This window comes from Heterodontus francisci, chromosome 5, assembly GCF_036365525.1.
Source record: "Heterodontus francisci isolate sHetFra1 chromosome 5, sHetFra1.hap1, whole genome shotgun sequence".
In the NCBI taxonomy this organism is placed as follows: domain Eukaryota; kingdom Metazoa; phylum Chordata; class Chondrichthyes; order Heterodontiformes; family Heterodontidae; genus Heterodontus; species Heterodontus francisci.
In genome coordinates this window covers 79,381,885-79,404,389 of record NC_090375.1, presented here as the reverse complement: position 1 = coordinate 79,404,389, position 22,505 = coordinate 79,381,885, and the positions used below count along the sequence as shown (strand labels likewise).

Genomic DNA, 22,505 nt, shown 5'->3' with positions numbered 1-22,505 from the left:
TCGTTGAGGATGGGGATATTTGTGGAGTCTCCTCCTCCTGTTAGTTGTTTAATTGTCCACCACCATTCACAACTGGATGTGGCAGAACTGCGGAACTTTGGTCTAATCCGTTAGTTTTGGGATCGCTTAGCCATGTCCATCGCATGCTGCTTCCACTCTTTGGCATGCAAGTAGTCCTGTATTGTAGCTTCACCAAACTGATACTTCATTTTTAGGTATGCCTGGTGGTGCTCCTGGCGTGCCCTCCTGCACTCTTCATTGAACCAGGATCAGTTCCCTGGCTCGATGGTAATTCGAACATACGAATTATGAGCAGAAGTCGGCCATTCGGCTCCTCGAGGCTGCTCCGCCATTCAATAAGATCATGGCTGTTCTGTTTGTGTTTCGAATTCCGCACTTCCATCTACCCCGATAACGCTTGATTCCCTTGCCTAACAAGAACCTATCTACCTCCGCCGTAAAAACATTCAATGACCCCATCTCCACCACCTTCTGAGGCAGAGTTCCAAAGTCACGCAACCCTCTGAGAAAAAATTTCTCCTCATCCCTGTCCTAAAAGGACTACCCCTAATGTTAAAACTGTGCCCCCTTGTTCTGGACCCACCCACAAGGTGAAACATCCTCCACATCCACCTTGTCAAGACCGGTCAGGATCTTATAAATTTCAATCAAGTCTCCCCTCACTCTTCTAAACACCAGTGAAAACAAGTCCAGTCAGTCCAACCTTTCCTCATAAGGCAACCCGCTCATTCCAGGTATCAATCTAGCAAACCTCCTCTGAACTGCCTCCAACGTCTCTAATGGTAGAGTAGAGGATATGCCGGGCCATGAGGTTACAGATTGTGGTTGAATACAGTTCTGCTGCTACTGATGGCCCACAGCACCTCATGAATGCCCAGTTTTGAGTTGCTAGATCTGTTCAAAATCTATCCCATTGAGCACGATGGTCGTGCCACAAAACATAATGGCGGGTATCTCCAATGTGAAGATGGTCTTTGTCTCCACAAGGACTGTGCGGTGGTCACTCCTACCAATACTGTCATGGACGGATGCATCTGAGACAGTTAGATCGGTGGGGATGAGGTCAAGTAGGTTTTTTCCTCTTGTTGGTTCCCTCACCACCTGCCACAGGCACAGTCTAGCAGCTAGGGCTCGGTCAGTAATGGTGCTACCGAGCCACTCTTGGTGATGGGCATCGAAGTTCCCCACCCAGAATACATTTTGTACACTTGCTACCCTCAGCGCTTCTTCCAATTGATGTTCAACATGGAGAAGTACTGATTCATCTGTCGACTGGGGGCGTTTCCTTGACCATGTTTGACCTGATGCCATGAGACTTCATGGGATCCGGAGTCAATGTTGAGGACTTCAAGAGTAACCCCCTCCCAAAAGTAAAAGCAGGTGGAAGAAGAAAATGCATATTTCATGTGGTGGTACAATGCTGCAATAAATGCTTCTCTAAGGTTTGAGCAAACCAAACTACCCTCGCATTGATGTCTGAGACAAAACGGCTGAGCAGCTAACGCAGCACAAAGGTACAAGGCCTGCTGTGCACAAACCCGAACATTGTCCATATTTGACAATCTTAAGAGTTGGTGCAGGAGGGAGGGTTATAGATTCCTGGACCACTGGGACCGTTTCTGGGGAAGGTGGGACCTGTACAAGTGGGACGGTCTACATCTGAACCAGAGGGGGACTAACATCCTTGCTGGTGGGTTTGCTAGTGCTGTTGGGAGGAGTTTAAACTAATTTGGCAGGGTGAGGGGACGCAGAATAGGGACACAGCTAAGCACAGGAAAGCAAACAAGTCAGAGGGAATACAGCGGAAGTAAGTTTCAAGGGAGTAAGACCAGGATGGAAGGCCTCTACTTTAATGCCAGGAGTATTGCAGGTTAAGGGCAATGATTGACACGTGGAATTGTGATATAGTAGCCATCACGCAGACATGGTTGAGGGAGGGGCAGGATTGGCAGCTCAATATCCTGGGAAATAGAATCTTCAGGCGAGACAGAGGAGGGGGTAAAAGAGGAGGGGGCATTGCAATATTAGTTAAGGAGTCAGTTACTGCAGTAACGAGTGATGAGATCTTGGAGGGGGCATCAATTGAAGCTTTATGGGTCGTGTTTAGGAATAAAAAAGGGAAAGCCACATTGCTAGGTGTTTATTATAGACCCCCAGATATTCAGCGGGAAATTGATGTGCGCAAAAATAATAGGGTAATTATATTAGGTGATTTCAACTTTCCCAACATTAATTGGGATAGTCATCGTGTTAAGGGCTGAGATGGAGTGGAGTTCTTAAAATGTATACAGGAGAACTTTTTAGCTCAATATGTAGAGGATCCAACAAGGGAGGGTGCAGTGCTGGACCTAATTCTGGGGAATGAAGCCGGACAGGTTGATGTGTTGGTGGGGGAGCATTTTGGTGATAGCGGCCGTAACATGGTACAATTTAAGCTTGTTATGTAGAAAGAAATAGACAAGTTGCAAAAGAAGGTTTTGGATTGGGGGAGAGTGAATTTTAGTAAAATAAGGCAGGATCTGGCCAAGGTAGACTGGAAAGAGTTACTTGTTGGGAAATCTACAGAAGAGCAGTGGGGGCATTCAAAAAGGAAAAGGGAGGGTACAGGCCCAACATGTTCCCTCTAGGGTAATAGGTAGGAGCAACAAGCCCAGAGAATCATGGATGACCAGAAACATTCAGGGTATGATGAGAAGGAAAAGAGGCTTTTAGCAAATACAAGGAGAGCAAATCATTGGAAGCATTAGTGGAATACAGAAAGTGTAGGATGGAGCTGAAGAAAGCAATTAGGAGAGCAAAGAGGGGATATGAGAAAGCTCTAGCTGGTAAAAGTAGGCAAAATCCCAAGATATTCTATAAGTATATCAATGGGAAGAGGATAACCAGGGAAAGAGTAGGACCCATTAGGGACCAAGGGGGAAATTTGTGGGTGGAGCCAGAGGACATTGGTAGGGTGTTGAATGAATACTTCACATCTGTCTTCACCCAAGAGAATTAGGATGTAGATATGGAACTCAGAGAGACAGACTGTGAGGTTCTTGAGCAAATTGTCATAGGGAGTGACAAGGTATTGGAGGTTTTGGAAGGCTTAAAAGTGGACAAATCTCCAGGTCCGGACAATTTGTGTCCCAGGATGCTGTGGGAAGCGAGGGTGGAGATTGCAGGGGCTCTGACCCTGATTTTTAATTCCTCTCTGGCCACAGGGGAGGTGCCAGAGGACTGGAGAACAGCTAATGTGGTCCCACTATTTAAGAAAGGTTGTAGAGATAAGCCAGGGAACTACAGACCAGTGAGTCTCACGTCAGTGGTAGGGAAACTATTGGAGAAAATTTTGAAGGAATCTATCTCCACTTGGAGAGGTAAAATTTGATTCGGAATAGTCAGCATAGTTTTGTCAGAGGGAGGTCATGCCTAACATATTTGAAAGAATTTTTTGAGCATGTGACCAGGTGTGTAGATGAGGGTAGTGCAGTTGATGTAGTTTACATGGATTTCAGCAAAGCCTTTGACAAGGTCCCACATGGGAGACTTATCAAGAAAGCAAACGCACATGGGATACAAGGTAACTTGATAAGGTGGATTCAAAATTGGCTTAGCTGTAGGAGACAAAGAGTGATGACAGACGGCTGTTTTAGTGACTGGAAGCCAGTGTCCAGTGGCGTACCACAGGGATCTGTGCTGGGTCCCCTATTGTTTGTCATTTATATAAACGACATAGATGACTATGTGGGGGGTAGGATCAGTAAGTTCGCGGATGACACAAAGATTGGCTGAGTGGTTAACAGTGAGGTTGAGTGTCTTGGGTTACAGGAAGATATAGACGGGATGGTCAAATGGGCAGAAAAGTGGCAAATGGAATTTAACCCTGAAAAGTGTGAGGTGATACACTTTGGAAGGAGTAATGTGACACGGAAATATTCAATGAATGGCCTGACACTGGGAAGTTCCGAGGAACAAAGGGACCTTGGCGTGTTTGTCCATAGATCTCTGAAGGCAGAAGGGCAGGTTAATAGGGTGGCGAAAAAGGCAAAAGGCATATGGGACACTTGCCTTAATCAATCGAGGCATAGATTACAAAAGCAGGGAGGTCATGTTGGAGTTGTACTGAACTTTGGTAAGGCCACAGTTGGAGTACTGTGTGCAATTCTGGTCGCCACATTATAGGAAGGAAGTGATTGCATTGGAGGGGGTGCAGAGGCGATTCCAGGATGTTGCCTGGGATGAAATATTTAAGGGGTGACCTGATCGAGGTGTACAAGATTATGAGGGACATGGACAGGATGGATAGGGAGCAGCTGTTCCCCTTAGTTTAAGGGTCAGTTACGAGGGGTCACAAGTTTAAGGTGAGGGGCGGGAGGTTTAAGGGGGATTTGAGGAAGAACGTTTTTACCGAGAGGGTGGTGACAGTCTGGAATGCACTGCCTGGGAGGGTGGTAGAGGCAGGTTGCCTCACATCCTTTAAAAAATACCTGGATGAGCACTTGGCACGTCATAACATTGAAGGCTATGGACCAAGTGCTGGCAAATGGGATTAGGTAGACAGGTCAGGTGTTTCAGTGCATTGGTGCAGACTCGATGGGCCGAAGGGCCTCTTCTGCACTGTATTATTCTGTGATTCTGTGATCTGCATTATGTGGAGTTCATGATTGAAAGCACAGTGAATTATAACTAGCTATAAAGTAAATACACATCCCATCCTCATCGCCATTATAAGAACTCAAGATTTCCGGGAGAAAACACACCAGCATCACCTACTTGATTTTTGTTGTAAACTGAACTGTTATTTTCGTCTCCCCCTATTGGCACACCGTGCATGCTCCATCAAAAAAGTACGGTGGCCTCAAATGAACAATACACAACACATTACACTAAGCAAGGATGGACTGTTATGGCACTGACTGTGAATGCTGCTTATCAGTTGGTAAGAGCTGACCCCATCCGTATGCTAGATTGGTGGTGTTGGGAGAAGCTACAGGTGGGGATAAACCACTTGAAATTTTGCAGATCCCTAGGGGACCACAGACTCCCAGTTGAGAACTGCTGTTGTAGAATGCCTGGAGCATTTCGTATTATACAGCCAAGATACATCATTCTAGTATGGAAGCAAACTTTGCAAGAGAGTAACAATTGTGATAGTTTGCATGTATGCCAAATAATTTACTATCGGTGGAAATGCTCTCTTCAACTGTCTGATGCATATTAAAATGCATAAGGTTACATAGCAGCAACCTTTTAGACAGAATCGATTAGGATCAACTGCATTTAGAATTATATTAGTCTTAACACTTGTAATAATTCCTATTCAAGTAAAGAATGACTTATTTTATTTTAAAGAAAGCTATCGTCACAAACCAAGTACACATTGGGAACAATACAGCATTTCATTCATGATAGTATTCCTGAGTCTAATCATTATGTACTCTAAGTTCGGCTGTTAGTACGGAGTAGGAATTGAACCTTCCTAGTCAGTTTATGCAATATGTTTTATCACTGGGGTAATTTAAGAACTGTTCTATGGGTTCATAAGTACACACGTTGATTTGTCTCTGCTATTCAAGATTGCAACATTGCCATATTTGTGCTTGGTTTAAAGCTAAGTAAAATCTTCCAAAAACTAATGGAGAATAAGACTTAGGGTAAATCAAATAGAACAAAATTACTAAATCAACTAAGTTGATTGCTTGTATTGCTTGTATACCAGATGCAAGATATATAACTTATGCAAATTGACATTCCGGTAAGCAAACCTATTGCGTGATGCTAACTATTAAATGGGAATTAATACAGCACATTTCAAAGAATATTCTAATTTTGAACATGTAAAGAGCTGCTAATACAGGGGTAATGGTTATTCATTTATGAAACTTCATTTTATAAATTCATTTGTTAACTGCTAAATGCATGAGAGGAAGGAGAGAATGCACTTTGACATTTTTAAATTTTATTTTCTTGCATGGTTTCCCTATGATTTTATTTTGCATGTTTTAATTGGGTACATGTGTTTCTCTTGACAGATCACCTCGAATTTATTCACTTTCTTCACACTTGCAGAAGGAGCGCCTCCAAATCTTTCAGTCTTCTCTGGCCTGATCTGTGATAAATGCTACGTAAACCTGTCATCCTTTTTTCTGTTAGATCATCTTGGCACCTGTAAGTCTCATTTGGTGAATGGTTTAAACTCTGGGGCTGCTTTTTTTCCCTTTCCTAGAAACTTCCTTTCTGTCTCTAAATATAAATGCACTGTAGAGTATTTTGTAGAGTAAGTCAGTATTTTGCTTAGACTGAATTTGGTTCTACAGACTTTTAAGGATTTTTGGAAATGATCGATGGCATTTGAATGTGAGATCAAATGTAAACAATAGTTCTTGTAGTTTAACTCGTATGAAGCACTATGAAGTCATGTATGTTTTTGGCCCCCATTTCAAAATATTTTCTTTCCTCTCAGTATCCCTAAATCATGCATCAGTTGTAGGTCAAGCATTTTGGGAGACATTGTTTTTGCAGACCATTTCTAATGTTGTTGCTGTGCAGGTGGCTGAGAACAACTTATACTGATTCCCATTTCTCTTGAGGGAAGACTATTTTCTGTTTAGTATCTCCCCGAGTGGTTTGGAAATTTTCGGTGTAAACCTGCGATTTACAAACTACAGTCATTCTGCATTGATGGACAATAATTCACAATGTTGTAAATAAAAATGCAGTAAAATTCACCTAAGATTTGACTAAATATATCTGGTACAAAGTGTTCCGAAACAAGCCAAACAATAACTACATAATGTCACACCCAGTGGTGCTAATTTATCCATTTTATTTAGGAAAAAGGCCTTCAGAAATCACTTGTAAGTTACAAGTTTAGATTAGATTAGAGATACAGCACTGAAACAGGCCCTTCGGCCCACCGAGTCTGTGCCGACCATCAACCACCCATTTATACTAATCCTACACTAATCCCATATTCCTACCAAACATCCCCACCTGTTCCTATATTTCCCTACCACCTACCTATACTAGTGACAATTTATAATGGCCAATTTACCTATCAACCTGCAAGTCTTTTGGCTTGTGGGAGGAAACCGGAGCACCCGGAGAAAACCCACGCAGACACAGGGAGAACTTGCAAACTCCACACAGGCAGTACCCAGATTCGAACCCGGGTCCCTGGAGCTGTGAGGCTGCAGTGCTAACCACTGCGCCACTGTGCCGCCCTAAGTCTTGCATTTAAATGAGAAAACAATAATTTTTAAAAAATTCTTTCATGGGATGTGGGCATCACTGGCAAGGCCAGCATTTGTTGCCCATCCCTAATTGCCTTTTATAACTGAGTGGCTTGCGAGGCCATTTCAGAGGGCATTTAAGAGCCACGTGTTCTGGAGTCACATGTAGGCCAGACTGGGTAAGGATGGCAAATTTCCTTCCCTAAAGACATTAGTGAACCAGATAGATTTTTACAACAATCAATAGTTTCATGACACCATTACCAGCTTCCATTTCCAGATTTTTAAAATTAATTAACTTTTTAAAATTAATTAATTGAATTTAAATCCTACCAGCTGCTGTTGTGGGATTTCAACCCATTTCCCCAGGGAATAAGCCTGGACCTCTGGATTATTAGCCCAGTAACATGACCACTCTGCCACCATCTCCCCGAGATGTGTATTGGATTATCAGAACATTCAATATTATTTCCTAATGTTCATATTGTTTTAATAAACCTACACTATACCTAGCTTTTTGAGGTGCGCACAAAACAATGAGACATCTCGCAGTTTTGCTAATACTGTAATATGCTATCAAGAATATGCAATTCGGAAATTACAATAGATTGGATTTTGCTGAATGATATAATTTAGTGCTATGCACTGTTGTGCAGTAATTCTAAGCAAAGATTTTGGCAACATATACCTTCAATATTTGGCAAATATATACGTATTTTAGGAACAAAGAGTATCTTAAAAATTGTATTGACAATTTTTTGTATCTCAAGAAGAAATATTTACCTTCACAGCATAAAAATAAATTTGTTTCCTTTCAGCACATGGCTTCAGTGATTTAAAAAAAAATTTTTTTAAGGTGACAGTTCTGAACTAATTGCTTTCTCCTTGGAGAAGAGTTGTGGCCACTAGCCATTCTGCTTCCAGATATGACCCAAAGTGCTGGTTGCAGCTCCTATCTGATGCTTCTGCCTTGCTCCAGGAGTTGATTTTTTAGCTGTGTGCTGCAAATGTAAATTTCTGTCATTGTAACAGTTTTTGCCAGGTAAAAATATCTGCTCCTGGGTTAAGCAAAAGTTTATTAAGGAGCTTCCGCCCAGCAGCCATGTGCATAGCAGAGAGGAGCACTTGAGTGGGATGGGAGAGTACCTCATGGAACAGAGTGGCAAAGAGGAGTGGAGTAACTTTTTAGTATTTAAGATGGTCATGGATAAATTATGGTCACAGGAAAACAAAGGGGTTGTAAAATTTTCAGATTTCTGCAATAGGGGGTTCTGAATGAAGAAGGTTGAGAACTACTACTCTGATTTGTTTTCAACTGATAATTGAAATGTGTTGTCCACACTAGCGAAGTTTAACAATATAATAGAATCATAGAATGGTTGTAGCACAGATGGAAGCCATTCAGCCTGTCGTGTGTGTTCTGGCTCTCTGGAGGAGCAATACATATAGTCCACTCCCCTGTCTTTTCTCCAGAGCCCCGCAAATTTTTTCGCTTCATTTAATTATCCGATTTTCTTTTGAAGGCCTCGATTGAATCTGCCTCCACCATACTCTCAGGCAGAGCATTCCAGACCCTAATCACCCGCTGCATAAAAACATTTATCGTCATGCCGCCTTTGGCAAAAGAAACAATCACCTTAAATCATTGTCCTCTGGTTTTCAATCCTTTCGCCAATGGGAACATTGTCCGGACCCCTCATGATTTTGAACGTCTCTATCAAAACTTCTCCAAGATTCCCCAGCTTCTCCAGTCCACAAAACTGATGTTCCTCAGCCCTGGAACCATTCTTGTGAATCTTTTCTGCACCCTCTCTAATGCCTTTAACATCCTTCCTAAAAGTGGGGCCCAGAATTGGACACAATATTCCAGTTGAGGCCGAACCAGTGTTTTATACAGGTTCATTAAAACTGCTTTTGTACTCTGTGCCACTATTTATAAAGCCTAGGATACCATATGCTTTATTAAGTGCTTTCTCAACCTGCCCAGCCACCTTCAATGATTTGTGCACATATACATCCAGGTCCCTCTGCCCCTGCACCCCTTTAGAATCATAGAAAGTTTACGACACAGAAAAAGGCTACTTGATGACTCAATGACTTGGCCCATCATGTCTGTGCCAGCTGAAAAACGTTCCACCCATTCTAATCCCACATTCCAGCATTTGGTCTATAGCCCTGCAGATTACAGTACTTGAGGTGCATATCCAGACTTTGTTTGAATGAGTTAAGGGTTTCTGCCTCAACTACCCTTTCAGGCAGCGAGTTCCAGACCCCCACCTCCCTTTGGGTGAAAAAATGTTTCCTCCAACTCCCCTCTAATCTTTCTACCAATCACTTTAAATCTATGCTCCCTAGTCACTGACCTCTCTGCTAAGGTAAATAGGCCCCTCAAACTTTAGTACATTTCAATCAGATCTCCCCTCAGCCTTCTGTGTTCCAAGGAGAACAACCCCAGCCTTCCAATCTTTCCTCATAGCTGCATTATTCCAGTCCTGGCAACATCCTCGGAAATCTCCTCTGTACCCTCTCTATTGCAATTACAACCTTTCTGTAATGAGGTGACCAGAACTGCACACAGGACTCAAGTTGTTGCCGAACCAATGATTTATACAGTTCCAGCATAACCTCCCTGTTCTTATATTCTATACCTCGGCTAATAAAGGAAAAGATTCCATATGCCTTCTTAACCACATTACCGACCTATCCTGTTCACTTCAGGGATCTGTGGACATTTACTCCAAAGTCCCTCACTTCCTCCACACCTCTTAGTATTTCCCCATTACTCGTGTATTCCTTTGCCTTGTTTGACCTCTCCAAATGCATCACCTCACACTTCTCCAGGTTGAATTCCATTTGCCACTTTTCTGCCCATCTGACCAGACCATCAATATCTTCCTGCAGCCTACAGCTATCCTCCTCGCTATCTACCGCACGGCCAATCATTGTGTTGTCTGCAAACTTCTTGATCATGCCCCCTACATTTACGTCCAAATCGTTAATATATACCACAAGAAGCAGGGGACCCAGTACTGAGGCCTGCAGAACGCCACTGGAAACAGCCCTCCAGTCATAAAAACACCCATCAACAATTACCCTTTGTTTCCTGCCATTGAGCCAATTTTGTATCCACCTTGCTGCATTTCCCTGAATCCCATGGAAATTTATTTTTTTAATCAGTCTGCCATGTCGCACCTTGTCAAAAGCTTTGCTAAAATCCATGTAGACCACATCAACTGCAATACTCTCATCACTCTTCCTTGTTACTTCAAAAAATTTGATCAAATTGGTCAGACAAGATCTTCCCTTAGCAAATCCATGCTGACTATCCTTGATTAATCTCTGCCTTTCTAAGTGACAGTTCATCCTGTCTCTCAGAATAGATTCCAAACATTTGCCCACTACTGAAGACTGGTCTGTAATTATTCGGTCTATTTTCGCTTCCTTTTTAAACAGAGGTACAACGTTAGCAGTCCTCCAATCCTCTGGCACCATACCTGTATCCAGTGAGGACTGGAAAATGATGATCAGACCTTCCGCTATTTCCTCTCTTGCTTCAATACTTCACACTCTTCCTTAACTACAGTATCTGCATAGTCCCGCCTTCTATGAAGCCAGACGCAAAGTATTCTTTGGTTCTCTTTATATTGCCTCTCTTCATTCTTCCTATCAAGATAAATCACCACACTTTTCTGCATTAAATTTTCTTCTGCCGCTTGTCCACCCATTTCACAACCTGTCTAGTTCCTGAAACATTACCTCTGTTTCTCTTTCCACAGATGCTGCCAGACCTGCTGAGTATTTCCAGTACTTTGTTTTTATTTCAGATTTCCAGCATCCGCAGTATTTTGCTTTTATTTTCTTTCCTCTTGAAGTTTATTATGATCCTCTTCAGAGTTTTGCATATTTCCAAGTTTTGTGTCATCTGCAAATTTTGAAATTATGCCCTGTACATCAAAGTCGAGGTCATTAACATCACAGAATCACAGAATAATACAGCACAGAAGAGGCTCTTCGGCCCATCGTGTCTGCACCGATGCATTAAAGACACCTGACCTGTCTACCTAATCCCATTTGCCAGCACTTGGCCCATAGCCTTGAATGTGATGACGTGCCAAGTGCTCATCCAGGTACTTTTTAAAAGATGTGAGGCAACCCGCCTCTACCACCCTCCCAGGCAGTGCATTCCAGACCATCACCACCCTCTGGGTAAAAACGTTCTTCCTCAAATCCCCCTTAAACCTCCTGCCCCTCACCTTAAACTTGTGTCCCCTAGTAACTAACCCTTCAACTGAGGGGAACAGCTGCTCCCTATCCACCCTGTCCATGCTCCTCATAATCTTGTACACCTCGATCAGGTCACCCCTCAGTCTTCTCTGTTCCAGCGAAAACAACCCAAGCCTATCCAACCTCTCTTCATAGCTTAAATGTTCCATCCCAGGCACCATCCTGGTGAAAGGCCTCTGCACCCCCTCCAGTGCAATCACATCCTTCCTATAATGTGGCGACCAGAATTGCACACAGTACTCCAGCTGTGGCCTTACCAAAGTTCTATACAACTCCAACGTGACCTCCCTGCTTTTGTAATCTATGCCTCGATTGATAAAGGCAAGTGTCCCAAATGCCTTTTTCACCACCCAATTAACCTGCCTTTCTGCCTTCAGGGATCTATGGACAGACACTACAAGGTCCCTTTGGTCTTCGGAACATCCCAGTGTCAGGCCATTCATTGAATACTTCCATGTCACATTTCTCCTTCCAAAGTGTATCACCTCACACTTTTCAGGGTTAAATTCCATCTGCCACTTTTCTGCCCATTTGACCATTCCGTCTATATCTTCCTGTAACCCAAGACACTCAACCTCACTGTTAACCACTCGGCCAATCTTTGCGTCATCCGCGAACTTACTGATCCTACCCCCCACATAGTCATCTATGTCATTTATATAAATGACAAACAATAGGGGACCCAGCACAGATCCCTGTGGTACGCCACTGGACACTGGCTTCCAGTCACTAAAACAGCCGTCTGTCATCACTCTCTGTCTCCTACAGCTAAGCCAATTTTGAATCCACCTTATCAAGTTACCCTGTATCCCATGTGCATTTTCTTTCTTGATAAGTCTCCCATGTGGGACCTTGTCAAGGCTTTGCTGAAATCCATGTAAACTACATCAACTGCACTACCCTCATCTGCACACCTGGTCACATGCTCAAAAAATTCAATCAAATATGTTAGGCATGACCTCCCTCTGACAAAGCTATGCTGACTATTCCTAATCAAATTTTGTCTCTCCAAGTGGAGATAGATTCTCTCCTTCAGAATTTTCTCCAATAGTTTCCCTACCACTGACGTGAGACTCACTGGTCTATAGTTCCCTGGCTTATCTCTACAACATTTCTTAAATAGTGGGACCACATTAGCTGTTCTCCAGTCCTCTGGCACCTCCCCTGTGGCCAGAGAGGAATTAAAAATCAGGGTCAGAGCCCCTGCAATCTCCACCCTCACCTCCCACAGCATCCTGGGACACAAATTGTCCGGACCTGGAGATTTGTCCACTTTTAAGCCTTCCAAAACCTCCAATACCTTGTCACTCCCTATGACAATTTGCTCAAGAACCTCACAGTCTGTCTCTCTGAGTTCCATACCTACATCCTCATTCTCTTGGGTGAAGACAGATGTGAAGTATTCATTCAACACCTTACCAATGTCCTCTGGCTCCACCCACAAATTTCCCCCTTGGTCCCTAATGGGTCCTACTCTTTCCCTGGTTATCCTCTTCCCATTGATATACTTATAGAATATCTTGGGATTTTGCCTGCTTTTACCAGCCAGAGCTTTCTAATGTCCCCTCTTTGCTCTCCTAATTGCTTTCTTAAGCTCCATCCTACACTTTCTGTACTCCACTAATGCTTCCATTGATTTGCTCTCCTTGTCTTTGCTAAAAGCCTGTCTTTTCCTTCTCATCATACCCTGAATGTTTCTGGTCATCCATGGTTCTCTGGGCTTGTTGCTCCTACCTATTACCCTAGAGGGAACATGTTGGGCCTGTACCCTCCCCATTTCCTTTTTGAATGCCCCCCACTGCTCTTCTGTAGATTTCCCAACCAAGTAACTCTTTCCAGTCTACCTTGGCCAGATCCTGCCTTATTTTATTAAAATTTGCTCTCCCCCAATCCAAAACTTTTTTTTGCAACTTGTCTATTTCTTTCTCCATAACAAGCTTAAATTGTACCATGTTACGGTCACTATCAGCAAAATGCTCCCCCACCAACACATCAACCTGTCCAGCTTCGTTCCCCAGAATTAGGTCCAGCACTGCACCCTCCCTTGTTGGATCCTCTACATATTGAGCTAAAGAACCCATTCTTTGGTTACCCTGCAGCTCAAGGATGTTTGGTACTTTATTGCTGAAGAAGGCTATAACTCGACACTGCGCAAGATAGAACTTGCAAGTAGGCTCTGTCATGTAAACCACAATCTTTTTAACTGTAAATCAAGTTTATTAATTGCTTCTAATATAAATGACAGCTATTTTATATTTGTTGGATTTCTGGATCAGGGTACAAATGCTTTTAAAAATTGCCATTTGTACTGAGCTAGATTTGGGTGAAGATAGAACAGATGTGCTACCAATTCATCCTTTTCATCAGCTTACCCTTTATTGAATGGTCCAACAAGTATTCTGATCTTGGGTATTTGTCTTGGCGGTTTTGCCCTGCCAGTGCAATGCTGCTTTGGGTGGGGGTGTCCCCTCCTCATGAAATGCCACCACACCTGTCCCACATTGCCGGTACCTCCTATTGTTGAGAAAATGGGAGCTAAAGATAAGAGTTGAATTTATTAAAATCAATATTAAAGCCAGTGGTTATATAGTGTCTAATAAAAGGTTAAAGTGCTGTTCCTCAATCTTGTTTCAAATTTCCAGTAATTGCAGTTTCTTGCTGTTTACTATCTAAGATGATGTAGCCCAATGGCTATTTATCTTCATCCATCTGAGACAATGCTTCCTACTCATAAATATCTGTCTTCTTCTTTGTATGCAATTGTCTCTTGTTCTGTGCTTTAATATTACATTAGGTATTATTTTTGTAGTTTCCCCCCATCATTATGTGATGGATATTCTGAAAAGTCCTTTCTGAAAATCTGATACTAAAGTTATACTCAAGTGAACTGATTATATTCACAGTTATGTTGTTTCTTTTCCCAGTTGCTCTACAAGCACTCAAACGAAAGAAGAGACTTGAAAAACAGTTAACACAGATTGATGGTACACTGTCTACAATTGAATTCCAGCGAGAAGCGTTAGAAAATGCAAACACAAATACTGAAGTATTGAAATCTATGGGCTATGCGGCAAAGGCCATAAAAGCTGTTCATGAGCACATGTAAGTGATTCATTTTTGCCAAGTACTGGTGATTTTATTTCCAAATCAACAATCATTGGGCCAGATTTTTCTGAAAAAATAATGGTGCCTGAAGGACGCACACCGTTATTAATATGCAAACAGGCCAGCAACTTATAGCGAGGAAGAATTAACCCATGAATTGCGATTCACAAGAAGTTGCTGGCCAAATTGCTGCAGCTCTGCTGTTAGCTTTGTGAAAACCTCACCTGCTTAACCCCTTGTTATTTTATGAAGTTTCTGCATTTGCACATTAATTGCCCATTAAACTCACCACAGAAAGTTATGTCACATAACTACATGGGGAGGCGGTGGCGTACTGGTATTGTCACTGGACTAGTAACCCAGAGACCCAGGTATTGCTCTGGGGACATGGGTTCGAATCCCACCACAGCAGAAGGTGGAATTTGAATTCAATTAATGTCGATTGTTGTAAAAAACCATCTGGTTCACTAATGTCCTTTAGGGAAGGAAATCTGCTGTCCTTACCTACATGTGACTCCAGATCCACAGCAATGTGGTTGACTCTTACATGCCCTCTGAAATGGCCTAGCAAGCCACTCAGTTGTATCTAACCACTACAAAGTCAATAGCACTGTGGGTGTACCTACCCCACATGGACTGCAGCGGTTCAGCAAGTCACTCAGTTCAAGGGCAATTAGGGATGGGCAATAAATGCTGGCCTGGCCTGCGACGCCCACATCCCATGAAAGAATAAATTTAAAAAAATATCGTTAAGTATCCATTTAACAATGTAATAATTGTTCATGGCTGCCAAGCAACCTCTTTTGGCTGGAAAATAGAGTGGTATCTCATTCCTTTAGGTTGTGAATTGTTTTAGGTGGTTTTAAAAATGCCATTGTTTTTCTTTTTGCATCTTTCTTTGCCTCTTAATCCAGTCTTTGTTCCCCTCTCTTTATTTCACTTTCTGGACCTAACTTGACATTGAATTCACTCACTCTAATTTACCCTCCTTCTCAGTCTTTTCCTGATTTATTTCATATGAACATACGAATTAGGAGCAGGAATAGGCCACTCGGCCCCTAGAGCCTGCTCCACCATTCAGTAAGTTCATGGCTGAACTGATTACTCCACATTTCCACCTACCCCCAATAACCTTCCACCCCTTGCTTATCAAGAATCTATCTACCTCTGCCTTAAAATTATTCAAAGACTCTGCTTCCATCACCTTTTGAGGAAGAGAATTCCAAAAACTCATGACCCTCTGAGAGAAAAAATTTCTCCTCATCTCTGTCTTAAATGGGCGACCCCTTATTTTTAAACAGTGATCCCTAGTTCTAAATTCTCCCACAAGGGGAAACATCCTTTCCCCATCCACCCTGTCAAGACCCCTCAGGATCTTACATGTTTCAATCAGGTCGCCTCTTACTCTTCTAAATTCCAGCAGATACATGCCTAGCCTGTCCAATGTTTTCTCATAAGACAGCCCACCCATTTCAGGTATTAGTCTAGTAAACCTTCTCTGTACTGCCTCCAACACATTTACATCCTTCCTTAAATAAGGAGATAAATACTGTACACCGTACTCCACATGTGGTCAGATCAATGCCCTGTATAGCTGAAGCAAAACCTCCCTACTTTTGTTTTCAATTCCCCTTGCAATAAACGATAACATTCTATTAGCTTTCCTAATTACGTGCTATACCTGCATACTAACCTTTTGTGATTCGTGTACTAGGACAGCCAGATCCCTCTGCATCTCAGAGCTCTGCAGTCTCTCACCATTTAGATAATATGCTTATTTTTTATTCTTCCTGCCAATTTCACACTTTCCCACATTATACTCCATTTGCTAGGTCTTTGCCCACTCACTTAATCTATCTATATCCCTTTGTAGCCTCCTTATGTGCTCTTCACAAGTTACTTTCCTGCCTATCTTGTGTCATCAGTAAATTTGGCAACCATAGCTTCATCTAAGTCTTTTATATAAATTGTAAAAAGCTGAGGCCCCAGCACAGATCCCTGTGGCACACCACTTGTTACATCGTGCCACCAGAAAATGAGCCATTTATGCCTACTCTCTGTTTCCTGTTAGTTAACCAATCTTCTATCCATGCCAATATGTTACTGCCTGCACCATGAGCTTTTATTTTCTGCAATAACCTTTGATGTGGCACCTTATCAAATGCCTTCTGCAAATCTAAGTACAATACATCCACTGGTTCCCCTTTATCCACAGCACATGTAACTCCCTCAAAGAACTCCAATAAATTGGTTAAGCATGATGATTTCCCTTTCAAAAAACCATGTTGACTCTGCCTGATTACCTTGAATTTTTCTAAATGCCCTGCTATAACATAGAGAGTCATATTGTCCTACCACCTACCTACACTAGGAGCAATTTACAATCTTTAATAATAGCTTCTAACATTTTCCCTAAGACGGATGTTAAGCTGACTACCCTGTAGTTTCCTGCTTTCTGTCTCCCTTCCTTTTTGAGTAAAGGGGTTACATTTGCTGTTTTCCAATCTAATGGAACCTTCCCCAAATCTACGGAATTTTGGAAAATTAAAACTAACACATCAACTATCTCACTAGCCACTTCTTTTAACAACCTAGGATGAAGTCCATTAGGACCCGGGGACTTGTCAGCCCGCAGCTCCAACAATTTGTTCAGTACCACGTCCCTGGTGATTGTAATTTTCTTGAGTTCCTCCCTCCCTTCCACTTACTGAATTACAGCTAATACTGGGATGTTACTTGTATTGTCAATAGTGAATAGTGATGCACAATACCTGTTCAATTCATCCGCCATCTCCTTATTATCCATTATTAATTCCCCAGACTCACTTTTTATAGGACCAACACTCACTTTGTTAACTTTTCTTTTTAAAATATCTATAGAAACCCTTACTGTCTGTCTTTATATTTCTAGCTAGCTTTCTCTCGTACTCTAATTTTACCTTCCTTGTCAATCTTTTAGTCATTCTTTCCTGTTTTTTATATTCTGTCCAATCTTCTGACCTGCCTCCCATCTTTGCTCAATTATAGGCTTTTTCTTAAAGTTTGATACTATCTTTAACAGTTCTAGTTAACCACAGAATTTTTCTTTCTTGTTGAAATGTATTCTGTGTATTCTGAAATATCCCCTTAAATGTCTCTATTGATTAAGGAGATACAATATTTATCTCATTATTCACTAGGACCCCAAATTCCTGTTTCCCTTGCTATGCCGTTATCAGCGTGCAGATCCAGCAACTTTGTGGGCAAAAAATTTTAAGATCGAGAAATACAAGAATAAGTTTAACCAGTGGGGCTCATTGCAAGACGCTCCATTCCAGCAAAATCTGGCACAGTATAATTAATCTTACTTTGGGTCCTTATTGTATTTAGCTTATTTTTAATGCCAGTTGTGAATCATTTTTGGGGATATATATGAATCCTGAAATTACAATATAATTACGCAATACAAGACAGATGTCACTGTAGCATAAAAGCAAAATACTGCAGATGCTGTAAATCTGAAATAAAAACAAGAAATGCTGGAAATACTCAGCAGGTCTGGCAGCATCTGTGGAGAGAGAAGCAGAATTAACGTTTCAAGTCAGTGACCCTTCTTCAGAACTGTAGCGCTTTGGGTTTGATAATCCTGAAACACAATCCCGTTGTAACACTCCAGAGATAACGTAGTACCAACAGTACTTGGGCTAATGTAGTGGATGGGAGTGCAATTGTATAGAAGTTTATTGGCATCAGCCTGCCATCCCTATACCTAAATGTTCAATGCCCGAGACGCACCCTATATTGGGACTTGGGCCTTAATTAGATAAAATTGGCAAGCTGCAGACACCTCCTTGCACCCAAGACAGCTTGTTGGTGAAGAAGTTTTGAATTTTGGGTTGCTATGTCGCCATCAGGAGAGTATGGCGAATGATCAGGGCGTGGGTTGTTCGGGAAACTGGGTTGGTAGTTAGCAGGTGGGGCGAGCAGTGGCTGGCAGTAGCCCATGCTTTTAATGTGGGATGTGTTCCTCCTAGTTCCACATTCAGGTAAGTATTTTTTACAAACTTACCTTTTAGCTGTTTGTCTAAAGCTAACCTTGCTTTATGACCATCTGTTAAGTTGCATGTAGACCTGCTTTTCCTGGTGCCAGCTGCATTCAGAGCACCCGAATTTTGCACAGGGGTCTTTATTTGCATATGCAAAGGACCTAATACCTTTTAGGCATGAGCCCTGAATGCCTGTTTTTGCCGATAACAATTTGTCGGGCGCCATATTTTTGGCTTGTAACAGGTGTGTGCTTCCTGCCCATCATATTGGAGGCTTAGATACCCTTTTGATGCCTGAAAAATGGGCTTGGTGCCATTGAATTTCTAGGTGCATGATTTTTCCTTTTGAAAGTGTATGTGATTTTGTGTGAGTTTGTATAATGCTTCTTGATGTGCTATTTAATGGGGCTTAAATAACTGAATGAGATTCCATCCTCATACAAGTATCAAGGCATCTCTAAGCTGCATGGCTGCAAGCAACCAACGAATCCCTGTGCCTTTTGTTGGCTTTCCTTTTGTTGGCTTCTTTAAGTTACTGCACATGCATGAATGTGCAAAGAGATTTAAAGGACCTGCACACTTAAATGAATAGGATATGCACAACAAAAAAAATAATTAGAGGGACTGTTGGTTAAGAGCAGAATTTCTGGCTTCTTTTCTCTGATCCTTCACGAAGTATCTCCATTGCCACACCAGCCAGTATTAGTTTAATCAGTACAAAATAGGGATGAAACCTGGGGAATTTCTGTATTTCAGGCCATTGGATTATTGCTATCTTTTGTCTGTTTTAGTTTATATTTATATTTATTATAATCAGAAAACTTTAATGTATTTGCAATTCATCATAGTCAATCTTGAAATGTTTAAAATGGGTGGAGTCTAAATATTGAGTTAAACCAAGTATAACTGTATAAAATGACTGCCCTACTGATTTTCCTGGGATTTAAAGCAGCCATGTACTAGGTTAGATTATTGAAGATGAAAATTACGTTTAAAAAAAATTGTAATTTCTTCATTAAATCCTTCTTGTAAATAATAAAAAGAGAGGCACAAAAACCTGTCGCTATGGAGGATGGTGTCTGAAATGATTTGAAAGAAAACTAAGTCGGTAAAACTGAATCGAAAGTTTGAAACTATTAATTGTTGTTTTCTTTTCAGAGATTTAAATAAAATTGATGAGATGATGCAAGATATCACAGAACAGCAGGAAATCGCACAAGAAATCTCTGATGCAATTTCCCGACCAGCTGCAATTGGTTCAGAATTTGATGAGGTACATACTATATTTGATTAAGTATTTTGTTGAAAACTTGGAGTTGATCTGGGAGGGGGATAAAATATACGGAAAGGGATTTTTAAAATCTGTGAAATTATTCATCCATACATTTTGTTAATATTTCTCTAATCAGAAACAGTAAAGATAGGATTGTCTTAAGCCTATAGCTCTGTTGGTTGCGCTGGTCTATAATAAACAAATTTGAGCTCTTCCTGTTTACTACTGTTTATTTCTAGACATCAGCTATTTGTTCCTGGGATGATAATATAGTTGACAGTCAGGGAAATTCAAATTTTTTCTATTCTTAAGCTACACAGTTGCTCATCATAGAGCCTGTGGGCTGCATGTAAAAAGATGTACACTGTTACTGACATTGGGGACTTACGTAGGATAGCCCAGGCTTTGTTCCCCATTACCCATCCTTTTAGTACTTTGGATTTTGTTTGATTTCCCCTCAGGAAAAAGCTATCGATTTGCTCTCAATGAGCACATTTGGGCTTTCATTTTTTGTCCTGCTGCCCATGATTTTTTTGTGGATGGAATTTTTGAATACAGGGATTGAAAAATATAAAAATATATCTCCTCTACTTTCCTCTTGGCTTCTAACACCTCTCTAAATGTCTTTTCATCACAGTCTTTCTGCTGTTCTTTTCTTGCCCATCATAAAATGCCATTTTTCAATTCACCAGTACCTTGCTGGTCACACTGGGAGTTTGCTAAGGATGGCCCAGGTCATATTTTCATATCATTTTTAATATTGGGTATTCTGGAATTTACAAGTCAGTTTGTTGCCGCAGAGGCTTAGTCGTTGGGTATGTTCAAGGCTGAGATCGAGAAATAGAGTTGAGGTAGAAGATCAGTCATGATCCTATTGAATGGCAGGGCAGGCTCAAGTAATAGTCATAGAGTCATAGACTTATACAGCACAGAAACAGGCCCTTCGGCCCATCGTGTCTGTGCCAGCCATCAAGCACCTAACTATTCCAGTCCCATTTTCCAGCACTTGGCCCATAACCTTGTATGCTATGGTGTTTCAAGTGACTGTATGTATTACTACTTTTGCTCCTATTTCTTATGGCTGCGTTTGCTGACAACACCACCACTAGGTGGCGCTGCAATGGCACATGTGCAAATGCAGCCTGTGCCACTAAAACGTCACAGTCTGCGACATCAGGCAGCTGCCAGGATTAAAGATGGCGCTGCTCAAATAATCACACGATGGCAACCTAAACACATGACAGCACACAATGGCCGGAGGGGAGGGAGCGAGCGGACCGGGGAGGGAGCGAGCTGGCCGGGGAGGGGAGGGAGCAAGCAGGCAGGCGGGTGAGCCAGCGGTCGGTGGTGTGGCAAGCGGGCGGTGAGCAAGCGGTCAGGGAGGATGCAGTGAGCGAGTGGGCTGGGGCTGTGAGTGAGCAGGCGGGGGGCGAGCGAGCGGGCCGGGGGCTGTGAGCGAGTGGGCGGGGGCTGTGAGCAAGCGGGCCGGGGGGGGGGGGGTGGTGAGTGAGCAGGCGGGGGGAAGGAGGAGAGCACACCCGCCACCAGCAAGGTTTTCGGCCGCGCTTTCCCCGCACCAGCTTTCTACCCGCTCCCCAGACCGCCTCTCCCCCACCCCTGCTCTCTCCCCGCTCCCCAGACCCCCTCCCCCCTCTCCCCCCACCCCTGCTCTCTCCGGCCTGGATCCCCCCACCATCTGCCAGCGTTGCAATGACGTGATCTGCGCATGCGCCAACCCCATCTGCCCGTGTTACGCGATGACGTCATCTGCGCATGTGCCAACCAGTCCTGGCACTGCGGAACGCAGCGCATGCACAGAGGATAGGTACCAATCTGTGCATGTGTGCAGATTGGCTCAGTCGGATGACGTAAGCTGCCGGCTGCCTTGTCAGTAATCACTTTGATTTCTTATATTCTATTGTTATTATGTTTTGTGCATTTCAGTGAAACGCAATTGGCCCCTGCACCAAATGCTTCTCTGTGATTGCATGTTGTTAAAACATGAATGTTGTAAAGGTCTGCCTCCCACTGTAGTGGATTCTGTCCTTTTCCTCTCTCAGCAGCAACGGTGATGGGTTAATTCTTGTCTTGTGAAGATACCTTTGTCGTAATGTCAAAAACCTTCCTTCCATCGTTTGAAATCCACAGGTGTTTGGCAGATAGAAAGACTTGCATTTATATAGTTCCTTTCACAACTTTAGCTTTATAGCCAATGAAGGATTTTTGAAGTATGGTCTCTGTTTTAATGAATATATGTTGAACAGAAGAAGTGTGGGAGGTGATTATTGCTCAGTTCTGGATTATTTTTAGACTCTTGATCTGCCCCTATCCCTATAACTCATCCTTACAAACACACTTGCAGACAATAAATTGGGCTTAATGCAGGATTGGAGCTCTGCTATCCTTCCTTAGAGATATCGAGAGTGAAAAATAAGTTAGAAAGAGAAACAACTATCGCTCAGCAGGCATAGAGATCAAAGAAGATTGAAATCAGGAATTCACACAAAGTGAGAGAAAGATCAGGGAAGAAAAAAAGTAGTTAAAACAACAGCAAAACAAATTATAATTGCTGGACTACTCTGG

The 22,505-nt window shown here is 42.4% G+C and overlaps 1 protein-coding gene across 1 annotated transcript in view; it reads left to right on the top strand.

Annotated features, from left to right (window-relative positions):
* LOC137369929 (charged multivesicular body protein 4c-like) overlaps window positions 1-22,505 on the top strand; it is a 64,975-nt gene that overhangs the window by 26,881 nt on the left and 15,589 nt on the right. Inside the window, exons 2-3 of the mRNA XM_068031676.1 lie at window positions 14,444-14,621; window positions 19,808-19,922. Coding sequence (XP_067887777.1) covers window positions 14,444-14,621; window positions 19,808-19,922 — 293 coding nt within the window. The remainder of the gene's footprint in view (window positions 1-14,443; window positions 14,622-19,807; window positions 19,923-22,505) is intronic.